At 32.4% G+C, this 12574-nt stretch overlaps 1 protein-coding gene across 7 annotated transcripts in view; it reads right to left on the reverse strand.

Moving 5' to 3' along the window:
- Positions 1–208: 208 nt before the first annotated feature.
- LOC130898585 (uncharacterized) overlaps positions 209–12574 on the reverse strand; it is a 137696-nt gene continuing 125330 nt past the window's right edge. For 2 of the 7 annotated variants that reach the window (XM_057807985.1, XM_057807983.1), the window contains exon 7: positions 209–604. In XM_057807985.1, coding sequence (XP_057663968.1) covers positions 320–604 — 285 coding nt within the window. In that variant the 3' untranslated portion in view covers positions 209–319. Of the gene's footprint in view, positions 605–11633; positions 11922–12574 lie in introns of those variants that run through there. The other 5 variants (XM_057807984.1, XM_057807986.1, XM_057807988.1 and 2 more) reach the window with 3 other exon arrangements.

Consider the following 12574-nt stretch of genomic DNA (forward strand, 5'->3'; position numbering starts at 1 on the left):
AGTACAAAAGCTAGTAACGAGAAAAATTTTTTCTTGTTGACATGATAGAGTTAATCATTATAAATAATACGGGGTGAAATCAATATTTAAATAGCTTTTACGTAAATTAACTATTTAGAATTAAGTATATTCAATGAATTCGTTGTTAATACGATATATACAGAATGTTTTGTAGTTTAAGGAAGGCTGTAGTTCAATAAAAATCTCATTCATTCTTTGTAAATATCTTTTGACATATAAACTTTTTTAAGAAAATATATTTTTGGCAAATCTCGGCAAGATCCACTCATCAGAACAACCATGTGCATAACGCTACATATCACTCTATCTGCTTCATTAACGTTTCTGTCTCTGATATGTCTCTTTCTAGTTCTTTTTCTTCGTCTTCGGGTGGCGAAGGCCCGGATATGGAAAGCTGGGGAAGTCCAAAATGCTTCTCCTCCAAGGAGATGTTATCCACACTTCTCGCTTTTCTACATAGTCTAGAAACGGAGCCGTGTAGACGGAAGAACTCCTTAGGATCTATGCCGGGTCCGCTGTTTGACACAAAGATGGCGCTGTTCATGCGTGGTCGAGCTGTTCGCGGCGGTTGTGCATGTATCTGCTAACAGACAATAAAATTAGTTTATTTTGGAATAAATTCGAAATATATTCGAGATAGTGTGCTGATTTGTGTTGGCGAAAATTCAGCGTGTTGTTTGTGCTTTTAATCAACGTTACAAATTTGATTGACGGTTTGTTTGCTTAAATAATGGCTTTTAGAACTTACATGGTTTTGATAAATGAAAAATTCATAAAGCGGTGAGTGAAAACAACTAAATTATTATGATATCCGTATACGTATTGTGTACTCTTTGTGTATGTGTATAATTCAAAAAATACGTTTTGCTTGTGAACATTTATATAATAATGGCACATTTAATGTCAATTCTGCGTGAAAATTCATCAAATATATTGTGATATATAAAACTATTTAAACGAAAATTATAAGATAGAAAAAGTTGGAAACTATATTTGAAAATTTATGTTATAATGTTGAATAAAATAATTTTATAATATTTAAAACAGATTGTGAGTGGATATGTTGTTTGTATCATATTATAGTTTAATTTTTTTATCAATAAAAACGTCTCCATACTGCTATGTACGAGGTCTCGCTATTTAATAACGAGACTGGTTACGAAAAAGGGTTTTTTCGATTGATCGAAACAGTGCTGGAAGTCTTCTTTTACTAGTGCTTTTAGGAGCTCTGCCGTTTTTTGCTTTACCGCTTCCATCGACTCAAATCGGGTCCCTTTCGAAGCAGATCTTTTTCTAACCTTTCAAGGAAATCTGAGCAGACCCGTTGACGCAAGAGCTTTTGGGTTAGGAATCAGATTTCTTGGTACCAACTTCGCATTCGACGATCTACACGCACAATTTGGTTGATTTTGGTCACTGTTTCCGAAGTTGAAACAGTTACAGGGCTACCCGGGCACTGGTCATCTTCAGAGCCACTCTCGGCCCTCACTAAAGCGCTTGCATCACTCAAAAATACGCGCACGTGATAGAGAATTGTCTCCATAGAACTCTTGCAACAATTTATAGCATTCAGCGGGAGTTTTTTTCAATTTAACACTTTCGTTTCAAACTGCCACTGCACAAATTCTATAATAGTGACGAAAACGTGTTTTGAGACATGCATAAACAAGATATCTAAATACCCAAGGCACTATTCGTTTTTTACCCAACCGTCTCTGGCGCCCTCTAGATGCTCGTCTCGTTATTTAATAGCCAGACCTCGTATAATAAAAATTAGATTAAGAAGTAATTGGAGGTGGATGAGAAGACGAAACAACAAAGGAAATCTGTAGGGAAAGTGTAGAAGGAAAAAGAGGAATTAAAAGCTATAGAAAAATTAACTAGATGATAGTTAAACAAGACTTAAAAAGAATGAAGATTAAAAATTTGAAAAACAAACCCAGGCAGTAATTTTCGTCCATTTATTTTCACATAGAACATCATGAATAAGAAATTTTTCAAGAATTCAACAATGGTAGCAGTAAACTTCGTACCTGTAAATTCTTCTGCGATCAAACAGGTTTCAAAGTGGGTATGAAATTTGAGTTAATCTCTTTAAAATTACTGTTCTTTATTAACAACCCCGCAACATAAAAGTATCCTGGAAGATTTCTTTATGTCTTTTTAGTACATTTTTCTCGGAAAAACCCTTGATTCTAAATCAGGCAAATAAGGCGGATAGGGATAGATAAGAAGTACTGGCGAATCAAAAACGATTTGTGTCCTTTTCAGATCTTTATGTTTTGCTTCTCTGTAGACGATAAATGGTGTAACCGTTGGTGGCTCCAATATTTCTACAAAACTTTCTTCTTCATCATTTGCTCTGCTTCTTCGATTCCTTCAAACCGAGAATTCAAATTCTGTCCACTTGTCTGATACATCTTTCATCTTAGGTCATAACTTTTTCCATGAAGATTGGAATAAGTTAGATGAGACAGAATTCCAAGCGAGAAAGAATACAACATCCTTTAAATTCAATCCTTTAAGACTCGACCATCAGGAGATATAATATGGATCAGCAATTTATTTTATACAAAGACTTTTTGAATAACATTTTGATCCATCGGCTGAAGTCAAGGTGTGCAGTTTGGTGTTAGGAAGATGGTTTAATTTTGTTAGTAGATGTTTATCTGAAAGTATGAGTGGATGTTTTTTGAAGGAATCAAAGGATGAAGCTTGGATTCTACCTCCAACACGGATAAGATTGTCTGAATCTAAAAATGGGTTTAAGTTTAAGATTCGAGCTTTTCTTGGTAAAGACTTATTTGCAAAAAGAGCATGATGTTCTTCTGAAAAGCATTCCAGCAGTGACAGATTCACGAGACTTAATGTAGCTTGTTTCAGTTCTAGTGTTGTCGAAACACCATGTTTTCTATCTGACACTTGAGCTTTACAATTAAAAATAAATCTTAGGATATAAGTCATTGACCTTCTTAAAGTATTAAACTTCGAGAAATTTTTAAATGGGAATAATTCAATTGTTACTGACACTGCCAACTGTTTTGTAAGTTCTGGTATGATCTCTGGATATTTGAAGAGAGATTTCGGCCAGTTTTCTTCCTGATCTGATAGCCATTTTGGACCATACCACCAGAGACAAGATGTTACTAGGTTTTTCAGATTGATACCTCTAGAAACAATATCTGCTGGATTATTCTTGCCTTTAACGTGATTCAATTCGTTGCAATTAGTAAAAGATTGGATCTGAGAGAGACGATTGAAGTAAATTAGGTTGAGTTTTAATCCAAGATGGCATTGTCAAGTAAAAGTAAAGCTTTTATTAGCAAGTTGGATCTTTTCATAAACTTTTCGACTTCTGAGACAAAGTTTTTACGAAATCATTTGCTGAATACTTCTCGATATTAAATTTATCCAGCCATCCTTCACTGGGTTTTAGAATTTCTCCTGAGTTTGTTTAGACCGCCGTTGCATGAACCATATGTAGAGAGCGTTTTTCATCTTTGGATAATCGCCAACTTTTTACGCTTTCCTGGTCCCGATTCCATTGTTTTGACATTGTCTACTATTTTTTGCCTTTTTTTCTTAAGATCGTATATAGTAGCACGCCCAACACCATATTCTAACTTGCACGTGATATGTTTTGAGGTTAGAATGCTAGTCGATGACGCAGCGACCGAAGCCACAGATGTAGAGGGGCGAGGGAGGCGTCAACGGAGGGTGCCGGATTAGTGAGGTTATACTGTACCATAATTATTAACCCTTCTAGTTTAGCCGACTCAAGTAAATCCTTACCATTCAATTTAAGTTAACTGAGGAGGCATTACGTACACTTTTACTTCAATTGAACTCAAATTAATTATTGACATTGACATTGACAATGACAGTGACATTAGGAAGTCCGATTTACGCAGACAAAATTTAAGTGAACGCTTTTTCATTAAACATAAGTGTACATCATCTGCAAACATTTCATGTGAAACCCAAAGTTTGAATTAAAATATGATTTGTGCTTGATTTCACTAAAGTAGGTAAACTAATCACTGTTTATAAGTGATTGTAGAACATGTTGACGTTTATGGAAACTCATTATTCTTATTAGAATGTTTTGGAGCACATCCGATCCGTGCAATTTGAATAACTGTTCTATTGTCTATGGTACATTAGAATATTTTTTCTAAAAATAGAATAACGCACATCAGGACGCTTTGTATGTCTACAAAATAATGTTTAATATGCTGTTGGAGAACGGGAACATTATAATTTTTATCTTCTCCGTATTGTGCTGTTGAATAATGTAAATTATATAACTGAGATAACTTTAAAGGTTATTTAGATGCATTTGGAGTTAGGAAAACATAAACTTTGTTTTTTGTAGCTTGTGAGATGACTATGATTTGTTTTAGAATGCATTATTAGTCGCAGACCTTTTCTTCCGGAAGTCGACTGTAACTTTTTGAAATCTACGTAAAATTTAAGTAAACTTTTATCTAAAAACTTTTTTCCAAAAATGTATACTTTTTGAGTTATTAATTTTTTTGTAAAAAATTTGACAGTTGCAGACCCTTATAAATTATTTTTTTTACTAGGATACTCTTAAAGATATGAAAATGGTTTTGATTCGGTTGCTTTTAGCAAAGTTAGACGTATTTTAATATATGTTAAAAATTTTTTCATTTTTTACAGGGAGTGTATCAAAAGTGTTCAAAGTTCAACTTCATAAAAATCAAATTTTTTTTTAATTGAACCACCCGGTTTTTTCTGTTTTAATGCATTCAACGTTTTTAGCAAAATGTTGTATCTCATTTGTTAAATTTTGATTTAAGGAAAAAAATCTGCTTATCCAAATAATACAGTAAAAAAATATAAAAACTTATTTCAGCTACGGAATTTTGAACATCAAATAGAAACCACTTTTGGCATCAATTGCTGAATGATTTTCCTTCAAAATCCCGTTTACTTTAGGACTTTTGATCTAAAAAGAGGGGAGTTATAGAGATTCTTAGTGGAGCTTCATATAGTATAGTCAAGTCTTATAGTAGAGTTGTTGACGCGTATATTTGATATAACTATTTATAATAATTTTTCGAAAAAATATGTGAAGAATTTTTTTGCAGATTTTCACGTCCTAGTGAAGAAGTTTGTTCATATACATTGTATTGAAAGTTCCAATCCTTTCCACGTTATTTACAAAATACCGAGAGTTTGCCCCAGTGCTAAAAAATTGCTTGTATACCAAAAATCATTTCTATTGGTTTTAAAGTCAGTTTAAAATCCTTGTTTCCTGGACCAAACAAACTAGACAGTGATTTAAGCGAGAGAAAATGAAGAAGAGAACCTGATGAGCGAAAGAAGGCACCCAACAGTTTCACGTTGGGGTTTAAAGGGAGAGGTGCAGATTTTAGCTGAAAAGGGAAGCGATGAACTTTCTCCCTTAGAAAAAACACTGTCAATTAACTATTTTTAGTATTATTACTATTATTTAATTGTCTCTTTTTTCCCAGTACAGTGCAGACTCGATAATACGAATTCTTCAGTAGCCTGAACAAGCATTTTCAATACATTGGATATTCTCTAATCCGAACCTGTACTTTCAGGCCTATTTCTTATAAAAATTATAACTAGATGTGTCGGGGATTCCCCCAATTACCCTTTTGTTTATATCTGAGACTCACATTAAACTGGTGTGCAGCATTTTCACTGCTTTTGTACGCTTTCGAGCAGTGATATTCACATACTTTGCTGGGATGTTTGTAATGCCATTTTAGGTGATATAAGTGGGTTTTTATTTTAATATTTGCTTAAATTAATATGCCCCCTACAAGAAAACCCAAGACATTGTCCATAAAACAAAAAAATAAAATTATTGTAGGACTTAACAAGGAAGAAAGTGGAAAAGTGTTGGCCGCTGAGTATGGGGTTGGAAGATCTCTACAATCTGTGACATAAAACAGAAAAAATCTAAAATCGACAGGTAGGATTAATTTTAAAACAATTTTAGTGCTTTTCTTTCGCATTCGCATACGATCTAAAAATGAATTTTATTTTTCTGAGCAGTGTAAACACATCATAAATTTGACGTGAAGACTTTTGACATATTTTGCAAATTTAAATCAATTTTATGTCAGATTGACAAGAATAATCATTGATAAAACAGTCTATGGCCACTAAATCAACATCTGACCAATACTTTAATATAAAATATAATCGGCCCTCGAATACACTGCTCCAAGATTTGTAAATCGAGCGAAAATTACAAATTACTTTATAAATTATAACATACCATATTCTTACTTTTTTATACATATATTTTTTAGTTAGTTACTTATTCGTAATTACTGTTTTTTTTGCGATTAATAATAAAGATTAATATAAAAAACAACTGCTTCGGTAATCCGAATTATTTGTTAATCCGAATCGGCTTGATTTTTATTAGTTCGGATTATCGAGTCTGCGCATCTAGGTGACTTCCATTTCCTTCGGAAAAACATATAAAAGATGGTGTCAAACGTGATTAATACATTGTGTTTTATGGCATTAACATTAACTTCATTCCATCCGGGAAAGTAGACTGAGATAACTAAATTTGTCCCATCAAATCCTTTCCATTACCTAGTGTATTCTACCCTGTATAGTAATTTAGAGCCAAATCTCATTAAAACTTTATTTGATTCAGCTATATAATTTCTTAATTTTAATATTGTTTATTTCCTTTATTTCAAGTAAAACATGTCATAAAGTCAAATTAATGTAATACATCAAACATAGAGACGAAATAGTAGCCTAAATTGCACCGCCAATTATTGATCCCGAATCAAATGAAGTTTTAATGAGATTTGGCTCTAAACTACTATACAGGGTGGATCACACTAGGTAATAGAGAGGATTTTATGGGACAAATTTAGTTATCTCATTCTACTTTCCCGGATGAAATAAAGTTAATGTTAATGCCATAAAACACAATGTATTAATCACGTTTGACACCATCTTCTATATAGTTTTCCGAAGGAAATGGAAGTCACCTAGTTAATAGACGAAGCGAGAACTTAAGCTAAAATAAATTTCCAAGGAAACAGAGAATGACGTTGATTTAGAGCTGTTGGAGTTTTTTTATTTATATAAACGGAATTTAGGGGATGATGAACATTATTAATGCAACACACCAAACACTGGGCTACTTTTCTAACCGAATGGATCTTGTTTGGTCTAGAACTGCTACACTGATTGATTCATTCCTGATCTATCGTCATATATTTCCACATAAATAATGTATAATTAGTAATATTAAATAGAAAAAGTCTTAATAAATGAAATTTAGTGGAGTGTCGGAGCTATATCATCTTTAGTCAAAAACTGTTGAAAGAATTGAAAGAAACTTTTGCATATACAGGTACAGTTTGTCAAATCTGAATTGTCATCATAAATTTTAACATTTTTAATGGTGAAAGTATTCAAAACTTGTTGTCATACGAATGCTATTTGAGTTTACAGATTACAGATTTCCGTGAAATGATTTTCTATGACTTTTGACGTGGATTAAACCAACAACTCTCTTCGATTTTTGCTGATGAATCACCACCTAGATCCACCGCGTTTAGCTGGTTTTCCAAATCCAATCGTGGTCGCTGCAGAATGAATTTCGTGAAGGTCGTTCTAAATCAGAAAATGCAAGATCTATAACAATCAAACATCGAATTGATTGGTCATTGACAGTATAGTTCTTGTTTGACACTCAATGGTTTCTTCTTATTCCCGCAGATCAAAAATAAATTACCAGATCAACGGTTTTCTACACATATTTTGAAGGTACCTCAATCGGAATGGAAAAAATGCTTAAATTGGTTCAAAATGTATGCAAAAGTGTATTGAGATGAATAGAGAACATTATGAAAAACGATAAACCATATCCAATTATGAATATTTGTTTTTTCTGGTCTATCCTAAAAGTTATGAAAGAACACTTTGAAATAAAATGTTTTATTGACCTGAGGGACCAAGTTTTTTAGTATTTAAAGAGCAAATCAGTTTTGTTTTTATATTTGATTTAACTTTTGGATAATTTATTGGACGATGGCTTCTTCCATTCACTTTAATATTACTTTGAGTCTGGGTCATAATTGTAGCAACATGATTTGTTATCAATAACGATGTTTGACAGAAAAACTGGATCAATTTTAAGTTCTTTCGAAGCACATGTTGGACCTAAATCTTTTTTTCCTGATTGTCAGTCAAAGACACGTCTGTCTGGTTGTTTTTCAACATTCTGGTTTGTTAACCATCGTGGAATGAAATGTATATTGAAATTATTTCCATAGCGTCATCTTTGAAAGATTTTTTCAACATTGAAATAGTTTCACCAGCATTTTCACCGATATTTTACAACTTTACGTTGTTTATTCAAAATTGGCATCATGAAAACGAAACAGGAAAAATGTAATAACCAACAAGCCACGTCGATAAATTCTATTTCGAATATTATTGGGTTTATTTTTGTTCCACGACATTCACGAGTAGTATTTGGAGTAACTAGTAGTCCGTTTATATTAGCTGTTACTATTAAATTACATTTGAAGTTATTATCAAGAGAGGAGAAGTTCAAGGACATGTTGACATCGATAATCAAATTAATTTCATCCTTTTATATCGGTAATTGCGTTACTAGTGTAGATTCTCTTGAAAAATTACATCAATTCAAAGAAGAATCGACGTTATTAACGGCAGAAGGTAGTTTCAACTTACGAAGAGCCTCATCGGTCAACATCAGCTCTAGGTCTTACATGGTACAAGAAATACGATGTTTTAACGCTAAAAATTTCAAATTTATCTGAAACAATTCAAGAAAAAATAACAGAGAGAGAATTATTTTATCTGTTAGTCATAAAATATTTGCTCCAATCGGTTTTGCTTGTCCAAGTTATTGTTGCAGAAAATTAATACTTTAAAATGGGGTACTGAAGTTTCTCAAGAAATTAAAGAAGATTTTGAAAAATGGTATCATCAGTTGAAATTATTAGAAGAAGTAAAGATTCCATGTTAAATTTCTAGTACACATAAAACTTCATTACGTGGTTCCGTCGATGCTAGTCAAGTAGCTTAAGCCGCAGTGATTTATATAAGAATACAGACTGAAACAAATTCGAAAATACAACTGATTGATGCTAAATCAAAAGTATCTCCAACTAAAATGATGACTATTCCACGTTTAGAGCTTCTTGGTGATAAAATCTGTCCTTGAAACTGTGGTTTATGACCAACAAGAGATTTATTTTTGCTGATCTTCCTTCTAGAGGGTGTACAACTAGTCATTTGATTGAGTCAAAATGGTGGGAGGGAGCGGATTGGCCTTAGAATCCTGAAGAATGGCCTGTAAGCGAATATTATATTAATTATAAATAGTAAATTGAAAAAATCAGTAACTCGAAAAGAATCTGTAGATGATGTTTATTCAAATAATGTTTCCAATGCTGCCACAGTTAAAGAAAGCGATGTAAATAAGGTAAATACTGATGAATGGCATTTCAATTGTTTTACACAATACAGTAAAATCGTTTGGTTGGATAAAAACTGATAATTGATTTCATATAAAACTATTTATTTAAATTTAATTAAGAGATAACTAGAGTTCTCGTAGTATACAATTTCTATTCTTCTTTTTCTTTCGGACAAATAGATTCCTGAAAGCAAAAAACATCTCCAAGGACTGTAAAAATGAGAGCTTGTGCATTAAATGTAAGGCAAGCATGAGAAACATGGACAATGACAAAGAAAAATGAGAATAAATTGTAAATAGGGTCAATGAAAATCTTCAGGAACACATGACGGTGTCAAAATGACAGAAGGTAATCGGAGAAGAAGCCGAAAATAACACAAATATCATAAAGAACAAAATGGTTAGAGCCAGAATACGACAAAAAGACCTACAGAAGTAAATTATTTATAATATGATAAATTAATGTATCTCAAATTATGTTTAGTATTCATGATTGTCATAGATTTATAATTGGAATTCCTTCATCATTATAATATTCAGTTTATTTAGTGTTCCAAAATGGGATGAGGGTCGTCGTGTTTTGCAACTTCTTTAGAAGATTACCTCATCTATTATTGCAAGTTCTATCTTCTCGTTAAAACACTATTATTTTCAAAATTTCTCACAAAAACTTGAAGCATATTTACAACATGGTATCCATTTTACAAACATTTCTGCGTGATTTTTTCATTCGCAGTGATTTATATAAGCTGTTTGATCAAAAGCAGGTGCCCATGCATTTTATAAAGAAAATATACGTGTTTTACCATGGCTCAAAGATTTTTGTTGAAAAAAAATGGAATATTTCTATGTACAAAACAAATAATTGATGAAAGAAGATACTTACCTTTTTCTAATTTTCTCATAACTTTTATAATAGGTTATTGAAAAAAAAATCTTCCGATTTATCATCTGAGAATCCGATTTGAGTGGCTCGTCTCACGAGACTCGAGACTATAAATTATCATTTACAACAAAAGATCAGACAACGAATCTCGCAGGAAAACCTCGCAAAAAGTATCGCTGATAAACTTAATTATCATAAATATTATTAAAACATTTTCTGAAGCCACACAATAATGTGTTTACAATAAGTTTTACGCAACATTTCCACGCGAGACGAGACTTTTATTGCGAGACTAAACTCGAAACAATAGTTTCTCGTGTCGTCTCGTAGGCAACACTAGATTTGAGCGAACGATATAAGTTAGAAATAGGACGCTCTGGAGTCAACGCTGGATGTCAACTTTATTCAATTTTCCATACATTTGTTATAAACTTCGGACGCTTTTCAGATCCTTATGCCAATTACTCTTTACATCGTCCAGAGACTGATGGCGAGCCCTCTAAAGGAATTTTTGTGTTTAGAAGAGAGAAAAAAATCACTGGTCACCAAATCTAGCGAAAGCTGTGGCTGAGAGATGATTGTAGTTTGATATTTGTCAGTCAAATCATGCTGGAGAAAGGATAGATGAAGATCTATGAATTATCTGTCCACCAACCGATCGTTTACGATTTGCTTTGTACGTAGATGTTTCAAAATTGTCAAATAGTATTTTTAGAACTCCGTTCGTTAGATTGTTGAACAATTTCAACGTCATTTCTGTAAAAAAATGTTTATCATTGATTCTTGCTCGTTTGCTTGCCTTCCTAATCACACAATTTATTTATTTTTACTTCATCAGTTACCCAAGCTAAATAAACTACAAACAGAAACGTAAATGAGACCAGTTAATTCATCTAGATTACGTTTTTGTTGCTGGACGAAACAAAAGGCCTTAAAAACTAATCAGTTGGTAGTAGTAATGTATATTTAATGAGGTTAATTCCTTCTTCTTTTCGAGTTTGTTTTATAAGCTGAACAAAGTTATAATTTGATTAGATATTTTTCGAACTAAAAAAAGCATTTTTATCTCTGTAATAACTAAAAATAATAAATCGTACAGGTAGAAATGATAAATAAAGTATTAAACAAACAAAAATCTCTAAGCCATTTATGTGAAAAATCAGCGTAAACATATTATATTCAAAACTAATATTTACAGCTTGCATGGTTTTAAAAAACAGCTTATTTTAATTCACTTACAGAAACGGTTGACGCCATATCACTAGGTTCCGGATGGTATTCGTACGATATTGCCAAATCGTATTGTGAGGACGTCAATTCGTATTGCGAGGTTGCCGAATCAGCGCGCTCTAGACAATCGTAACGCGATGTCGTTTGATCGTAATTAGTTGTGTCAGAGACGAGCTGACATATCTCCGTTTGCTAGGTATCTTCGGCTCTGTGTAATAGCGCGAATTGGCAACCACATTCTCGTGATTCTCGTGTTCTTCGGGGGTAGCGAAAACATTGATCCCATATACAGCACCCCTGATAACATATTAGGATAAAAACGGATTAAAATGTACGGTGTATGATCAAATTTTTTTATATTCCGAAGATTTTAAAGTCGTGGGTTTATGTTACAATTATCTTTTGATTTGTCCAGGGTTATAATCTCGAATTGAGGTTACTGATTAGTTTGAAAACAACATTTTTTTAATTATTCACGTTTTTTATCACAAATACAGCGTGTTACTTTTCTTTTTTTTTTCTTTTATATGATATTTTGATCATTGTGTGTATTCGATTCCTTTTATTTACATTATTTTTTCTATTTCTTCTTTTGAAACAAAAAAACAAACTACGATGTAATTTTCATTCTAAATTCAATGCCGATACAAATAATTCTCTCTTTATGACGCAATTCTAGTAATTAATGACGTTAATAATAATTTACTGCCATTGTAGGATGATGTATATATATACACGTATTTGTATAACCAAATGAAATAAATTCAATATTCCATAGATCTTGAAAAGTAATATTCTGATTCATGTTAGATTTACAAAACAATAATGAATAAAAGTTGATTATAAATAAAAAAAATTCTTGTTAAAACATTACGGAACCTACATTAGAGCATTATGTACAATAAGGATCAGCCCACCTAGAAAAATAATCATCTGACGGTGATAGTTAC

Source organism: Diorhabda carinulata, chromosome 10 (assembly GCF_026250575.1).
Source record: "Diorhabda carinulata isolate Delta chromosome 10, icDioCari1.1, whole genome shotgun sequence".
NCBI lineage: Eukaryota > Metazoa > Arthropoda > Insecta > Coleoptera > Chrysomelidae > Diorhabda > Diorhabda carinulata.